The sequence below is a fragment of the Bison bison genome, unplaced genomic scaffold (genome assembly GCF_000754665.1).
Source record: "Bison bison bison isolate TAMUID 2011002044 unplaced genomic scaffold, Bison_UMD1.0 scf7180017864456, whole genome shotgun sequence".
Lineage (NCBI taxonomy): Eukaryota > Metazoa > Chordata > Mammalia > Artiodactyla > Bovidae > Bison > Bison bison.
In genome coordinates this window covers 8690905-8708169 of record NW_011495018.1, presented here as the reverse complement: position 1 = coordinate 8708169, position 17265 = coordinate 8690905, and the positions used below count along the sequence as shown (strand labels likewise).

Sequence of the window (17265 nt, the reverse complement as noted above, 5' to 3'; positions counted from 1 at the left end):
CTCAGCTTTCTTTATAGTCCAACTCTGACATCCATACATGACTACTGGAAAAACCATAGCCTTGACTAGATAGACCTTTATTGGCAAAGTAATGTCTCTGCTTTATAATATGCTGTCTAGGTTGGTCATAACTTTTCTTCCAAGGAGCAAGCGTCTTTTAATTTCATGGCTACAGTAACCACCTGCAGTCATTTTGGAGCCCAAAAGAATAAAGTCAGCCACTGTTTCCACTGATTACCCATCTATTTGCTGTGAAGTGATGGGACAGGATGCCATGATCTTAGTTTTCTGACTGTTGAGTTTTAAGCCAACTATTTCACTCTCCTCTTTCACTTTCATCAAGAGGCTCTTTAGTTCCTCTTCTTTTTCTGCCATAAGTGTGGTGTCATCTGCATATCTGAGGTTATTGATATTTCTCCTGGCAATCTTGATTCCAGCTTGGGCTTCATCCAGTCCAGCATTTCTCATGATGTACTCTGCATATAAGTTAAATAAGCTGGGTGACAATACACAGCCTTGACTCCTTTCCCGATTTGGAACCAGTCTGTTGTTCCATGTTCAGTTCTAACTGTTGTTTCTTGACCTGCATACAGACTTCTCAGGGGGCAGATCAGGTGTCTGGTATTCTCATCTCCTTAAGAACTTTCCACAGTTTGTTGTGATCCACACAGTCAAAGGCTTTGGCATGGTCAGTAAAGCAAAAGTAGATTTTTTTCTGGAACTCTCTTGATTTTTCCATAATCCAGCAGATGTTGGCAATTTGATCTCTGGTTCCTCTACCTTTTCTAAATCCAGCTTGAATGCCTCAAAGTTCTCATGTACTGTTTAAGTTCCTGTACTGTTGAAGCCTGGCTTGGAGAATTTTGAGCATTACTTTGCTAGTGTTTGAGATGACTGCGATTATGCGGTAGTTTGAGCATTCGCTGGCACTGCCTTTCTTTGGGATTGGAATGAAAACTGACCTTTTCCAGTCCTGTGGCCATTGCTGAGTTTTCCAAATTTGCTGGCATATTGAGTGCAGCACTTTGACAGCATCATATTTCAGATTTGAAGTAGCTCAGCTGGAATTCCATCACCTCCACTAGCTTTGTTAATAGTGATGCTTCCTAAGGCCCACTTGACTTCACATTTCAGGATGTCTGGCTCTAGGTGAGTGATCACACCATCGTGATTATTTGGGTTGTGAAGATCTTTTTTGTAGAGGTCTTATGTGTATTCTTGCTACCTCTTCTTAATATCTTCTGCTTCTGTTAGGTCCATACCATTTCTGTCCTTTATTGTGCCCGTCTTTGCATGAAATGTTCCCTTGGTATATCTAACTTTCTTAAAAAGATCTCTAGTCTTTGTCATTCTATTTTTTCCTCTATTTCTTTGCATTGGTCACTGAGGAAGGCTTTCTTATCTCTCCTTGCTATTCTTTGGAACTCTGCATTCAAATGAGTAGATCATTCCTTTTCTCCTTTGCCTTTAGCGTCTCTTCTTTTCACAGCTATTTGTAAAGCCTCCTCAGACAACCATTTTGCCTTTTTGTCTTTGGTTTTCTTGGGGATGGTCCTGATCACTGCTTTCTGTACAGTGTCACAAACCTATGTCCAGAATTCTTCAGGCACTCTATCAGATCTATTCCCTTGAATCTATTTGTCACTTCCACTGTATAATCATAAGGGATTTGATTTAGGTCATACCTGGTCTAGTGGTTTTCCCTACTTTCTTCAATTTACGTCTGAATTTGGCAATAAGGAGTGCATGATCTGAACCACAGTCAGGTCTACTAGAGTACAGAATAAACGTTAGTTAATCTCAGCAACTACAGGTGAGATTTTGGAGAGGTTATGAACAATGCGTGCTGTCCAGGTCGTGTTTGAGTTAAGGTAAAGTAGTTCAAGGTCTTTTTAAGTGAAAATCTGTTTGTGAATAGAAAGGGGTTCCAGTAGGCTTAGCTCTAGGAATTAGAAAGAAATTAAAGAAAGAAACTTACCCTTTGACTAAAGTTTTTCCACAGACAAAAGGCTCGCTGAGGATATGGTTGGCAAAGACCGCGGGGTTCTGATTCCTTTCAGGGAGAGGTGAATAGGTAGAGTACAGAGGATTTTTAGGGCAGTGAAACTATTCTGTATAACACTATAATGGTGGTACATGTCATTATACATTTGCCAAAACTCATGGAATGTATAACATCAAGAATAAACCCAGTGTTAGCTATGGGTGATAATGTGTGCTGTGCTGTGCTTAGTTGCTCAGTCATGTCCAACTCTTTGCAACTCCATGGACTGCAGCCGGTCTGGCTCTGCTGACCATGGAGATTCTCCAGGCAAGAATACTCAAATGGGTTGCCATGCCCTCCTCCAGGGTATCTTCCCAACCCAGGGATAAAACCCAGGCCTCTTGCATTGCAGGTGGATTCTTTACTGTCTGAGCCACCAGGGAAGCCTAAGAATACTGGAGTGGGTAGCCTATCCCTTTTCCAGGGGATCTTCTCAACCCAGGAATCCAACTGGAGTCTCCTGCATTGCAGGCTGATTCTTTACCAGCTGAGCTACCAGGGAAGCCTGATAATGATGTGTAGGTTCATCAATTAATAACAAATGTACCATCGTGGATGTTGATATTCGAAGAGACTTGGGTAGGGGTGGGCAGAGGTGTATGTAAATTCTCCACTTTCTTTTCAATTTTGCTGTGAACCTAAAACTGCTCTTAAAAAGTAAGCAAGCAAAACTAACCGTGTTTAAACAAGAAAAAAAAAAAAAGTTGCCAAGGAAAAAGAGAGGAAATGAGTGTGAGCGTGGATGAGGGATAAAAAACAATAATAAAGGAGAGGGATCTTGCACTGGGCCTATGACAATGAACTGTCATGAAATGAATGTTTAGTTCAATGGTCACCTTCAACCCAAGAGAAAGAAAATGAGGTTGATGTATATGCACCCGCTCTGTAATCACAAATATATCAGATACAACACCAGGTTATTAATTATATTTTGCCCCAGTATATACTCATTCTCATTCACTTGTTCACCACATTTTGAACATATCTCCTTATGACGAAGAAGTAACCTCATAAGACAAGCTGAAAGCTAGACTCTGAATGCAATTTTTCTACATCACATTCCCCATAGAGGGAATCTGTTTTATACTTCCTCACATCTTAGCATTTCTTTTTTTAACACTAAAAGCTTTCTCTGCGTGAATGCACTGGACTTGGAAGTGTAAGGAGGAATGTACCTTTCCTGCCTTCATTTCCCGACACTTGCTGCCGGCTGGTGGCGTTACCGCGCAATAACTAATATTTTTCGCCTCTCCTCCTGTCACCTGGAAGGAACAGCGGAGCACAGCTGTCGGACTCAGCTGCAGCTCGATGGTTCTTTTTCTTTTAATTGCCTCGCCGCGCAGCTTAAGGGATTTCATTAATAGCTCCCCAACCAGGGATTTATTCTTGCCCTCCGCAGTGACAGCGTTGACTGGATCCCACGGAATTCTTAAGTCCAACTTTTCTGATCTTTTAGGAAACGCATCCCCGTGAACTTGCCAGCCTAGGGGACTCGACTCACAGTCAGTTCAGCACCACTGCTTCAAGGGTCCAAGGGGACAATCTCGGAGATGACCGAGACGACAAAGGCCTTTTTGATCCGAAGACTCGCCTAGTTCTCTCTCGCGCCCCCAGGAGGCGCAACCCGGTGGTGGGGAACTGCGCATGCGCGGTTTGACGGACATTGCGCCGTCAACACTTCCGGTGGCCTCAGGTCTCCCGCTACAGCATGAAGATGGGGGAGGACGTCAGAGGAGCGCACAGCGAATGGCCACAGAAGCTAGTCCTCTGCGTTCTCTGCGGCCTGCCCGCGGCAGGAAAGTCAACTTTCGCGCGCGCCCTCAGACACTGGCTACAGCAGGAACTGGGTTGGGCGGTGGGAGTCGTCGCCTACGATGACGTCATGCCGGAAGCGGTCCTTGAGAAGGCAAGCGCAAGCCCATTGGTCAGTACGGAGGGGGCGGGGCGTAGGCCGGAGTTCAGTTAAGCTCAGTTGCTCACTCGGGTCCGACTCTTTGTGAATCCTTGGACGCCAGGCCTCCCTGTCCATCACCAACTCCCGGAGTTTACTCAGGCTCACGTCCATTGAGTTGGTGATGCCATCCAACCATCTCATCCTCTGTCGTCCCCTTCTCCCGTCTTCAGTAGCCAAGGAAAATGTATTATTGGAGGAGACCCTGATGCTGGAAAAGATTGAGGGCAGGAGAAGGGGACGACAGAGGATGAAATGGTTGGATGGCACCATAGGTGTACTGGATAATGCGTGGTGTGGGAGAAGGATCCCTGATGGAGGACAGATGGGGGTTCGAGGAAAGTGAGCTGGTTTGCACAGAATAAGTTGACTGTGAATATGACAGGTACAAACAGCCACCAGTATAGGGTTAGATTCTGAAGTTAGCGTGCAACGTGGAAATCTCCCATTGTCAGATACCCTCCTGAAAATCCTTTGGGAAGGTTGTTCTGAAAAGAGGGACAGACGCTGTCAAAAATTCCAACACAGCCAATTTAACAATCAGCCAGGAAAATCCAGGTTTTATGGGGCTTTAAGTTATGCAGTTTGAGGGAAACCCTTTTAAAGAAGAATACAAAATTACAAGTAACAAGGTACTTACTAGGGTGCCTCCTGTGAAAGTCCAGTCTGTACAAATGAAGAATTCTGCCTCTGAAGCTGGATCTTCATTCGTAATCGGAGTAAACCTGCCACTGCAAGAATGGGAAAAGATGTCAGTTTCTTAGTTGACCACCAGATGAAGTAATAGGCTTGTGTTTGGGTACCAAGCCATACTCAGCTTTAAGCCCTCAGATCACCCTCAGTGTGATGAGATGCATCCCTTTGAGAAGCATGTGAAAACAGAGACTTTTGAGGGAACAGTAGATTGATGGCACTCATCTCATGCTAACTCTAGAGAAAATACTCAGTGACATATTCTGAAAACTTTAAGTAGTTTTGTCGTTTAGTGCTGAATGTAGATGAGTTCACATAAGTAAAATGCAAATATGGTGTGATTTCAGTCTGAGTATATTTGCAAAAATACATTTGGCATGTGAAAAATTTTGGACTTCACCAGCAAAGTTATATATTTCCCCATTCTTGGTTAATTGTGAGGTAAATATGGTATCAGTCCCGTAGTACCAGTGGATTTACTTTGGTAATAGTATTTCACCACTCTGGAGGAAGCTGGAACTTGTCGATAGAGATTGTATTTGCTGTGGTTTTCCCTCTGTTTTCTTACTGTATTTTTTCCACTTTCCCCCTACAAAGGCCCTGGGGCTCATCTTGTTACCATGATTAGGATATCTCACATTTTAGGAAGTGATGTGTTGCTGTTTTCTTTTCAGTGGATTTCACCGTTATATTGGGTTAGCCAAAAAATTCATTTGGGTTTTTCTGTAGGAGGGCACAGAAAAATCCAAACGAACTTTTTGGCCAAACCAATATTAGTTTTGTGTGCTGTAATCTCAGTGATGTTATGGGGTGTGGACAGACAGGAGAGGGATCCTCATCTCCCGTCCTTGTGTTTTCCCTCCAGCCTTGACCTCATAACTGAGTCAGTGCTCTCCAGGGCCCTTGAGCAGCAGCAAGGTTACTTGTGTTTCCAAGCTATTTATTCTCTTCCCTTCAATCTGCTTACTCTATCTTTCCCTATCCCATTCCATTTCTATTGTTAGCCTGAGGTCCTTTCATCTGGACCCAGAGACTTTTCAGCTGATCCTCTTTCTGTCTGCAACTTTTCTTATTTCAAGGGCACATGGGCATTGCTATATCTTAGCCAGACTGTTTTTATTTTGGCAGGATATTTATTTTGGTTCCTTCTTTCTCCTAGATGGTAACAGCTTTTCATTCTTTCATTTACTCACTTATTCAGTCATTTCATAAACACTTCTGGAGCATCTATTAGGTGTGAAACCCTCTGCTGAAGGCTGGGTATACAGCAGGCTATTGATCTAGCAGGGACATGGAGCTTCTTAAACAGTGTAAACCCTCTTAGAGTGGAGACTCAGTGTATACAGGTGTCGTGGTAGGCAAGGGAGGGTCTGCATGCCTTCTACATGGTTGAGTCTGAAAGGTGTTCACAGAGAGCTAATATCGCTGACTAGTTTTTCAGCAGACGGAATAGCATATGTGAAGACATGAGTATGGGAAAGCAAGCTGTGACTGCTGCTGCTAAGTCACTTCAGTCGTGTCCAACTCTGTGCAACCCCATAGACAGCAGCCCACCAGGCTCCTCTGTCTCTGGGATTCTCCAGGCAAGAACACTGGAGTGGGTTGCCATTTCCTTCTCCAATGCAGGAAAGTGAAAAGTGAAAGTGAAGTCGCTCAGTCGTGCCCGACTTAGCGACCCCATAGACTGCAGCCTTCCAGGCTCCTCCATCCATGGGATTTTCCAGGCAAGAGTACTGTGACTAGTGTTGTGACTAGAGACCTCCAAATGGTTCAGAAATTATCGTATGGAGCAGGGGGGGTGTTGAGACATGACCACAGTACTGGCCAAAGCCTAATATAATTTTCAGTTCTCTGGTATTTTGCAGCCATCCCAGTGGAAATTGTTTCGCCAGGAACTGTTGAAGTTCCTTGAACACTTCTTGCTGGCTGTCATTAACGGGTGTCAGATGTCTGCCCCACCCAGCAAGACTGAAGCCATGTGGAAGGATTTTATAACCTGCTTGAAGGATCAAGATCTGATATCTTCTGCAGCTGTTGAGGCCCAGGCTCTCTACCCCTTAACGAAGACTGCTGTGTCTAGACCTCTGCTTTTGATTTTAGATGACAACTTTTATTATCAAAGTATGAGATATGAAGTCTATCAGCTGGCTCGGAAATGTAATTAACACATTTTTTTTTCTCACACACAAAGATATTTATTCATGTATCAAATTTACTAGTGCTGGGACTTCCCTAGTGATCCAGTGATTAAGACTTCACCTTCCAATGCAAAGGGTGAGAGTTTGATCCCTGGTCAGGGAGCTGATATCCCACTTGCCTTGTGGCCAATAAACCGAAACATAAAACAGAAGCCACACTGTCGCAAATTCAGTAAAGACTTTAAAAATGCTCTGCATCAAAAAAACAAAACGAAACACCAACGATCACTGTTTTTGGTGAGAACTTAAGTGGATTAGGAGGTTCATATGGATTTACTTCATTTTCAAAGCTACACGTGCAGTACTGCGAATGGTCTTTGCTTCTGCAGATGGGATAACTTATGTAAATACGTTTAGTTCACATTTTGGAAAAATACTTCCCGAGTAATTTTGTGGTTTTTGAATTGTTTTCAGATTCATTAGGCTTTTGCCAGCTGTTTTTAGATTGTGCTCTTGAGACCTGTCTACAGAGGAATGCCCAGAGACCACGACCACTGCCTGCCGAGACCATCCACCAGATGGGAAACAAAATAGAAAAGCCCAACCCTGAGAAAAATGCTTGGGAACACCACAGCCTCGCAATTCAGAGTCCAGCATGTGCTTCAGAGGCCAGGTAGCCCCACTCAAAGGTGTCTTTTCACCAGGTGCCTCGCTGAGCCAGGCCCTGGGCTGCATACTTCTGTATCCATTTGATTGCTCTTCACACAAGCCTTGGAGAGAGATTATTTCTTCCCCTTTGTGTAGAAGAGAAAACCCAGTGAGGAAGTTTAGCTTGCCCAGAGTCACTGCGATTGTCAGCTACACCTGAGAGGTGAATCCAGGTTTGTTTGCAAATATGTCCTCTTGTTAAAGTTATACGGTTTCCCAGGGATCAGGGCAGAGAGTTCAGAGTAGGCTACCTCTCTGATACTCTTGCTGAAGTAGTGTAGTCTAGATTGCCCAAGTGTTCTTTCCTTTGTCAGTTTTTTTTAAAAACTTTTTATTTTTTTGGCTGTACCACGAGGCTTGTGGGATCTTAGTTCCATGAGCAGGGATCAAATCCACATCCTCTTCACTGGGAGCGCAAAGTCTTAACCACTGGACCACCAGGGAAGTCCCCCCCAGTAGTTTTCTTATACAGAGAAAAGGAATGGAACTGAATCCTGGTTGTGCCTTAAATCTCACTCCGTTACACTGCTTGTGTAGGTGTGAGGCTTGTGGCTATGCTGTCTAATGCATTTGATTACTGAAATAGGTCTTGAGAGTTCTAGAGTTCTAGTTTACAACATTTCTGATAGAAATTTCACCGATGATGGAACTGTTCTGTATTTGTCCTCCCAGTATGGTAGCTGCTGCTGCTGCCAAGATACTTCAGCAGCTGCCAGCCACATGCAACTGACCATCAAGCACTAGACATAAAACCAGTGCAACTTATGACCTGAATTTTATTTATTTGGCTGCCCTGGGTCATCTTTGCTGCATGTGGGCTCTCTGTCTAGTTGCAGAGAGTAGGGCTGCTCTCTAGTCACTGTGCATGGGATTCTCCTTTCGGTGGGTTCTCTTGCTGTGGACCACAGGCTCTAGAGCACAGCCTAAGTAGCTGTGGCCACGGGCTCAGCTGCTCTGAGGCATGTGGGATCTTCCCAGATCAGGGATCCAACCCATATGTCCTGTATTGGCAGGTAGATTCATAAACACTGGACCACCAGGGAAATCCCATGACCTGAATTTTAAATGTGATTTTGATCACTTTAAACTTAACTGGTTACATGTGGCCTGTGGGTGCTGCAGGAACAGCACAATTCTAGAGGTATGTCCCCCACGGTCCCTTAGTTCCCGCCTCACTGGTGTCCATATGCGATCAACAGTTTTTAAAAGGCTAATGTTTTAAACTCTGTACTCTGTATTCTCTTCCAATCATATAAATCTTTTTCTTAAACTCATTCTTCAAAATGTTTACTTCCCAAGATACAGTTTCCATGCATTTTGTAATACTCTAACATTCTAAAAACATTCAAAATTGGATTTAAGTATTGTTCATAGGGTTAATGAAATAAGCTACGGCTGAGATTTCTAATTTTAACTTCCCATAATATCTTGAAACTTTGAGCAGGCGAACACATAAGTGATCGATGGCTTGTGTTTCTGGAATACTGAAAATGTCTTCCTTCAGAAACGAATGGCTGGTTGAGATATTGAGATATCCCATGAGAGCAGCCTAAGGTTGTCATCACTGCTTTGGGGGCGAGTTCTTACTAGATGTAGGAAGGAGTATGAGCTTTGCCAGTGCCAGGGCCAACCCGGAGCAGAATCTGCAGGTTTGTCTTGAGTCTTAAGAACGTGGTCCAGGGACTTCCCTGATGGTCCAGTGGCTAAGACTCTGTGCTCCCAAAGCAGGGAACCCAGATTCAACTCCTGGTCCAGAAACTAGATCCCACATGCCACAGCTAAAAATATTCCACATTCCACAGCTAAGACCCTGTGCATCCAAATAAATAAATATATAATTTAAAAAAGAAAAAACCTAAACCAGGGAGGAAAAAACAAAAAAACAAAAAAACCCATGGTCTAAAATAGTCCCAGCATAGCTGTGAAGGGGTTGTCTAAAATCTGGTGGCCTTCTATCGGAAGTTGAAAGATGATATGACAAATATGCCTTTCCCAGGCTTCTGTGAAATACTACAGCTAACTGGTGGTTCAGCACTAAAGAATCCGCCTACAGTGCAGGGGCTGCAGGTTTCATCTCTGGGTCAGGAAGATCCCCTGGAGTAGGAATTAGCAACTGACTCCAGTATTCTTGCCTGGAGAATCCCATGGACAGAGGACCCTGGTGGGTTAGAGTCCGTAGAGTCACAAAGAGTTGAACATGACAACTGAGCTCACATACACAGACACACACACACACAAATGAGTAGAAGCCAGGAAATAAAGACTAAGCATGCTTCTCTGGGGAATATAAAGTTGTAGGTGCCTAAAGTTCAGCACTTAATGAGAGAAAAGAGAGAATGTCTTTTCAAAGCTTATTAATAGGGGTCTTGGGAAATTAGTATTTTTTACAGGAGGGATTTTGGGGCGCTTCTTGAAATTCTACATTTGAATTTTGCAAGTAGAAGGTAGCTTCCAAATCACTTTGCTTTTCCCCTTCTGTTTAGGATTTTAGATATACCACTTTTATTCCTCTAGAATTCAGCTTAGTGCTCAAAAACACAAGTTCTTTTAAAAAACAGGTGTTTGATATAAGAATTTATTTAATCCTACCTCCTCTTACAGGCTGAAGCTGACTGATTTATTGATTACTGCTTTGGAAAACCCAATAAAACACGTGGAGGAGAACTTGGAACAAAAAGTAAGTCTTCCAGTTGAGATTTAGCATAAATGAGAAGGAACTTTCTCTCAGAAGAAGGATCTTCTGTAGGAAGAGCCTTTGGAGCTGAGTGTGAAGTATGTGTAACGTGTGGAAGATGATCTCTGTCCCTGCCCCAGCGTCTCACCAGCATCCAGCCCGATACCTGGGTGCAGTGGTGCTCTGGAGGCGGCCTGCGCTGCTTGCTCAAAGGCAGCTGTTAAATTTTCAGAAATGGTGGAGCCTGCTGATGTTACATTGGTAGCATGAAGTGGGCATGGATGGGAATATTTATACCATTGTTATTGTCGTTCACTCACTCAGTCGTGTCTGACTCTTTGCGACCCCAGGGACTGCAGCACGCCAGGCTGCCCTGTCCTTCATCATCTCCCAGAGCTTGCCCAAACTCGTCCTTTTGAGTCAGTGATGCCATTCAGTCATCTCATCGTCTGTCGTCCCCTTCTCCTCCTGCCTTCAGTCTTTCCCAGCATCAGGGTCTTTTCCAATGAGTCACCTCCTCGAATCAGGTGACCCAAAGTATTGGAGCTTCAGCTTCAGTCCTTCCAATGAATATTCAGGGCTGATTTCCTTTAGGATTGACTAGTTTGATCTCCTTGCAGTCCAAAGGACTCTCAAGCGTCTTCTCCAGCACCGTAGCTCAAAACCATCAATCCTTCAGTCCTTAGCCTTCTTTATGGTCCAACTCTCTTATCTATACACGACTACTGGAAAAACCATAGCTTTGACTAGATGAACCTTTGATGGAAAAGTAATGTCTATGTTTTTTAATATGCCATCTAGGTTTGTCATAGCTTTTCTCCCAAGGAGCAAGCATCTTTTAATTTCATGGCTGCAGTCACCATCTGCCAGTGATTTTGGAGCCCAAGAAAATAAAGTCTGTCACTGTTTCCATTGTTTCCCCATCTATTTGCCATGAAGTAATTGGGACTAGATGGCATGATCTTAGTGTTCTGAATTGAGTTCTAAGCCAGCTTTTTCACTCTCTTCTCTCACCTTCATCAAGAGGCTCTTTAGTTCCTCTTCACTTTTTCCCATAAGGGTGGTGTCATCTGCATATCTGAGGTTATTGATATTTCTCCCTGCAATCTTGATTCCAGCTAGTACTTCATCTAGCCCAGCATTTCACTTGATGTACTCTGCATATAAGTTAAATAAGCAGGGTGACAAGATAGAGCCTTGATGTACTCCTTTCCCAATTTGGAACCAGTCTGTTGTTCCATGTCCAGTTCTAACTATTGCTTCTTGACCTGCATACAGATTTCTCAGGAGGCAGGTCAGGTGGTCTGGTATTCCCATCTCTTGAAGAATTTTCCACAGTTTGTTGTTATCGACACAGTCAAAGGCTTTATCATAGTCAATAAAGCAGGAGTAGATGTTTTTCTGGAATTCTCTTACTTTTTCTATGATCCAGTGGATGTTGGCAGTTTAATCCCAGGTTGCTCTGCCTTTTCTAAATCCATCTTGAACATCTGGGAGTTCTTAGTTTACATGCTGTAGAAGCCTAGCTTGGAGAATTTTTAGCTTTACTTTGCCAGCATGTGAAATGAGTGCAATTGTGTGGTAGTTTGAACATTCTTTGGCAGTGCCCTTTTTGGGGATTCGAATGAAAACTGACCTTTTTCAGGTCACAGCAGTCCTGTGACCACTGCTGAGTTTCCCAAATTTGCTGGCATATTGAGTGCAGCATTTCACCAGCATCATCTTTTAAGATTTGAAATAGGTCATCTGGAATTCCGTCACCCCCACTAGCTTTGCTTGTTGATGCTTCCTAAGGTCCACTTGACTCCTCACTCCAGGATGTCTGGCTTTAGGTGAGTGATCACACCATCGTGGTGATCTGAGTCATTAAGATCTTTTTTGTATAGTTCTTCTGTCTGTTCTTGCCACCTCTTAATATCTTCTGCTTTTGTTAGGTCCATACCTTTCCTGTCCTTTATTGTTCCCATCTTTGCATGGTATGTTCCCTTGGTATCTCTAATTTTCTTGAATAGAGAATCTTTCCCATTCTAAATAGACAAACACTATAGATGCGTTTGTTTCTGTCTTCGAGAGCCTATTCTTAGACATTAACCAGCATACTGCCTACATGGAACCCAATTCACAACTTGATGTATTTCATTTAGACCCTCTCCTAGAGAAGAAAGGGGCTTCCCTGGTGGCTCAGATGTAAAGAATCTGCCTGCAATGCAGGAGACCTGGATTTGATCCCTGGGTTGGAAGATCCCCCTGGAGAAGGGAATGGCTACCCACTCCAGTATTCTTGGCTGGGAAATCCCATGGACAGAGGAGCCAGGCGAGCCACAGTCCATGGGGTGACAAAGAGTCGAACACGACTGAGCGAATAACACTTTCAGTAGAGAAGGATACCTGGAAGAGAAAAGCCACTTTTACTTTTCTTTCAGTGTCTTCACCTATGTATCACCTACACTTTGCTCATTTCTTTTGTACAACTAGGTAACTGTCCCAATAACAATGTCTTATTATCTAGGAAACAGACAGACTTATCGGTTCAACTAACATTCTTCATCAAGCTGATCAGACCCTCCGAAGAATTGTCTCTCAGACAATGAAGGAAGCCAAAGGTATGCTGAGTAGTTAAGATTCTATTCATTGAGACTATGCTCTACTGCCACTCTTGTTCCCTGGACACGAGTACTTTACGTACTTTCATTTGTGACGTTTACATCATGTTTTCAGTTTAAATGTGCAACTCGATTGTGTTATACTTCTACCCCTGGAATCAGGCTTTCATCCATCCAGTAGGTTTTTATTGAGTGGCTACTCTGTACTAGGCTTTATTCTAGATATTGGAACGTTTGGAGGGAACAGAATGTCATAGTGAGGAGACACACACACAAAAGAAATATATGAATATATGCCAGCGCTCTGAAGAAAAAGAAAGTAGGGTAAGACAGTGTAGTGATGGGAGGATTTATTTTTAAAAGAGCAATCATGAAGACTTCTCAGAGGAAATGACATTTAAGCAAAGATGCGAATGAAAGGAAATAGCAAGCCATACTGATGCCCAGAGGATCTTTCCAAGTAGTGCCAAAAGCTACTTTATCTGTACCAGGTACAGCTGGTATATTCTAGAACACAGAAGAAGCCATTGAGTCTAGAGTGAAGGGATGGGGAGAGGTAGTCAGGCCCAGCTGGAAAATCGGCATGGCATCTGAACAAGCTCAGTGCACTGTCAGCCTGAACTTAGATGAAATGTGTGGTAATTACAGTTCTGGAAAATTATTCCTTTAGGTTTTGAATATCGAACTCTTTACTTTTACTTTTTGTAAATCACCCTTGATTTACAAAAAATAACAGCAGCTTAACATTTCTTGAACTCCTTTTATATGCCAAGAGCCTTATATATTATTTCTAGTCTTCAGAATCCTATCAAGGAAGTGTAGTTTTACACATGGGGAAACGGAAGGTCTGAGAGGATACGTATATCTGCTCAAGGCTACACTGAACAGTGGCTATATACTTGGGCAACTTGGGGCTCAGAGATAAGTCTGATTCTAGTCTATGCTTTCTGTTATGCTCCCGCACATCCCCAACATTTATTATTAATCCCTTTAGAAAAACTTAGGACATTGGAAAAAGAAACAGTATACTAACCATATTATGTTTTTCAAACTTCTTTTTTTAACCCTGATCCATAACTCGATTTTAATACTGTAACCTAGTGTGTGTAGCCCCTTACGTGAACACACTCCTGCATAGAAACAAGTTTCACAAAATGCTCCCATGATTAATGAGCTCTACTGTAGTCTATTTGATTGCATCTTAGAAAAACACTGGTTGCAACATGCAACCCGGGTATGGGTTATAATACAAAGTTTGGAAAAGAGCCGGAACAAAAATGGTCTCACGTAAGAAAACAAAAATAGTTGTAGTAGAAGTTTTCAGCCATTTGCCTTTGTCTGTAAAATGAATTAGGACCATGACATCACTTCATGGCAGATAGAAGGGGAAAATGTGGAAGCAGTGACGGATTTTATTTTCTTGGGCTCCAAAATCACTGAAGATGGTGACTGCAGCCATGAAATTAAAAGACACTCCTTGGAACGAAAGCTATGACAAATTTAGACAATGTATTAAAAAGCAGAGACATCACTTTGCTGACAAAGGTCCATATAGTCAAAACTATAGTTTTTCCAGTAGTAATGTATGGATATGATACTGCTGCTACTGCTAAGTCACTTCAGTCATGTCCGACTCTGTGCTACCCCATAGACAGCAGCCCACCAGGCTCCCCCGTCCCTGGGACTCTCCAGGCAAGAACACTGGAGTGGGTTGCCATTTCCTTCTCCAATGCATGAAAGTGAAAAGTGAAAGTGAAGTCACTCAGTTGTGTCTGACCCTCAGCGACCCCATGGACTGCAGCCTTTCAGGCTCCTCTGTCCATGGGATTTTCCAGGATAGATATGATAGTTGGACCATAAAGAAGGCTGAGTGCCAAAGAACTGATGCTTTTGAACTGTGGTGTTGGAGAAGACTCTTGAGAGTCCCTTGGACTGCAAGGAGATCAAAGCAGTCCATCCTAAAGGAAATCAGTCCTGACTATCCATTGGAAGGACTGATGCTGAAACTCCAATCCTTTGGCCACCTGATGCAAAGAACTAACTCCTTGAAAAGACCCTGATGCTTGGAAAGATTGAAGGCAGGAGAAGGGGGCAGCAGAAGATGAGATGGTTGGATGGCATCACTGACTCAATGGACATGAGTTTGAGCAAGCTCCAGGAGATAGTGAAGGACAAGGAAGCCCAGCATGCTATGATTCATGGGGTGGCAAAGAATTGGACATGACTTAGTGACTAAACAACAACATAAAATCAAGGGGGACTGGGGTTATACCCAAATTACTCTCAATTCTCTTCCTATCCATTAAAATGGGTTTTTCCCCCCCTCTAGGTGAAGATGGCACTAGCTTCTAGAACTCTGCTTAAATAAAATTAAATAATTTGGTTCTCTTTCCATCAAGAAGTAAAAGGACAATCCACAAAATGGGAGAAAATATTTGCAAATCACATCTCATAAAGGACTTATACCCAAAATATATAAAGGACTCTCACAACTCAATAATAAAGACAAATAACCCTATTTTTTAAATGGGCAAAAAATCTGAGTAGAAATTTCTTTAGGGAAAATATACAAATGGCCAGTAACTGCATGGAAACACACCTGGCATTATTAGTTACCAGGGAAATACAGATCAAAACCACAGTGAGATACCACTGCACACTCACTAGGCCAGCTAGAATCTAAAAGTCCAGGTTTCAGTGAGGATATGGCGAACTCAGAATCCATGGACACCACTGGTGGCAGTGTAAAATGGTGCAGCTGCTTTGGAAAACAGCCTAGCAGCTCCTCAGAAGATTAAATGTAGTTACCATTGGACCTAGAAATGAAAACATATTCATATAAAAATCTGTACACAAGTGCTTGCTGCTGCTGCTGCTGCTGCTAAGTTGCTTCAGTCGTGTCTGACTCTGTGCGACCCCATAGACGGCAGCCCACCAGGCTTCCCCATCCCGGGGATTCTCCAGGCAAGAACACAAGCGCTTATAGCATCATTATTACTAACAGCCAAAAGGTAGAAGTAACCCAAACGTCCATCAGCTGACAAACATATGGATATGTCCATCTATCCGTAAAATGGATTATTCAACCATAAAAAGCAAGAAAATACTACAACATGGATGAACCTTGAAAACAGTATGTAAAGTGCTAGAAGCCAGTCACAAAAGTCACATAGTGTGCGTCCAGTCATGTGAAATGTCCAGAATGGGGAAATCTGGAAACACGAGGTGGAATACTGGTTGCTTAGGGATTGAGGGCAGAGAGAGGGGCGATGGGGCAGGAGGGTGATGTTAGCTATCACAGATGATAAAAATGTTCTTTAAGATTGACTGTGATCATTGCTGCTTATATCTGTGAATATAATAAAACTACTGAATTGTAGTTTAAATGGTAAGCTGTAATGTTAATTTTACCTCCATAAAGCTGTTCAACAAAAAAAATCAGTTCTCAGTCACACCACCCACATGGCTAGTGGCTGCTGTACTGAAGGGCAGACGCAGAACATTTCCATCACTGTAGGAAACTATACTGGACAACTATTCTAGGCATATGAGCTTCAAACCCAACTGTCATTTTCTAGCTCTGCTCTTTGGCCTTCCTACCTGTTAATCCAATAAGATTGTAAGTCGACTTATTTTGTCAACAAAAAGCCTTTTCTGCTCACACGTTTCGTAGCAAGTTGTTTAAATGATTTGCTTGTATTGCATTAAGGTGACCTTTGTCTACATGTATATTATACCAGCTCAATTATTATTTGTAGAAGAATCTGAATGGTTTGTCTGAAGTAATCAAATTAATTTCCTAGTGTCATCAGTCCAGCTAAATTTAATCTACCCAAATAATTTTGAGTATCTTTATTTTAGATGAACAGATGTTTCCGTACAACTTGAAGCTTTTGGCAGAAGAACTTAACAAGCTCAAAGCAGAGTTTTTGGAAGACCTAAGACAAGGAAACAAAAAATACCTGTGCTTTCAACAAACCATTGACTTAGCAGATGTTATTTCTTTTTTCCATTATGAGAAAGATAACATTGTAAGGAAGTATTTTTCAAAGCAGCATTAAAACTTCTGAATCTCCAATCAAATATCTAATTTGGTTATGATTTTTCAAACTAATTAAAACAGTTATGTATTACTGGATGTGTTCTAGTCTAATAATGTGAATTGCCTAATGCAGAGTTCCAAAGAATAGCAAAGAGAGATAAGAAAGCCTTCCTCAGCAATCAATGCAAAAAAATAGGGCAAAACAACAGAATGGGAAGGACTAGAGATCTCTTCAAGAAAATTAGAGATACCAAGGGGACATTTCATGCAAAGATGGGCACAATAAAGGACAGAAATGGTATGGACATAACAGAAGCAGAAGATATTAAGAAAAGGTGGCAAGAATACACAAAAGTACTGTACAAAAAAGATCTTCATGACCCAGATAATCACGATGGTGTGATCACTCACC

General features: G+C 42.5%; 2 protein-coding genes across 3 annotated transcripts in view; one reads left to right on the top strand and one right to left on the bottom strand.

Annotated features, from left to right (window-relative positions):
• The window catches only part of LOC105002539 (uncharacterized protein C10orf88-like), a 48910-nt gene that overhangs the window by 24860 nt on the left and 6785 nt on the right, over nucleotides 1-17265 (bottom strand). The window contains exon 2 of one of the 2 annotated variants that reach the window (XM_010859181.1): nucleotides 4636-4726. In XM_010859181.1, coding sequence (XP_010857483.1) covers nucleotides 4636-4703 — 68 coding nt within the window. In that variant the 5' untranslated portion in view covers nucleotides 4704-4726. Of the gene's footprint in view, nucleotides 1-4635; nucleotides 5375-17265 lie in introns of those variants that run through there. The other variant, XM_010859180.1, reaches the window with a different exon arrangement.
• On the top strand, nucleotides 2536-17054 carry PSTK (phosphoseryl-tRNA kinase). The gene is made up of 6 exons (XM_010859182.1): nucleotides 2536-3968; nucleotides 6554-6845; nucleotides 7301-7499; nucleotides 10136-10211; nucleotides 12718-12811; nucleotides 16673-17054. Exons 1-6 carry the CDS (start codon nucleotides 3753-3755, stop codon nucleotides 16870-16872), a joined length of 1077 nt encoding a protein of 358 aa, XP_010857484.1. The 5' UTR covers nucleotides 2536-3752; the 3' UTR covers nucleotides 16873-17054.

Excerpts from the sequence above, each read along its gene's own strand:
- PSTK (XM_010859182.1), top strand. The coding sequence starts at position 3,753 with ATGAAGATGGGGGAGGACGTCAGAGGAGCGCACAGCGAATGGCCACAG. Across the intron at positions 3,969-6,553 it reads AGGCAAGCGCAAGCCCATTG|CCATCCCAGTGGAAATTGTT; the intron begins GTCAGTACGGAG and ends GGTATTTTGCAG. Across the intron at positions 7,500-10,135 it reads GCATGTGCTTCAGAGGCCAG|GCTGAAGCTGACTGATTTAT; the intron begins GTAGCCCCACTC and ends CTCCTCTTACAG.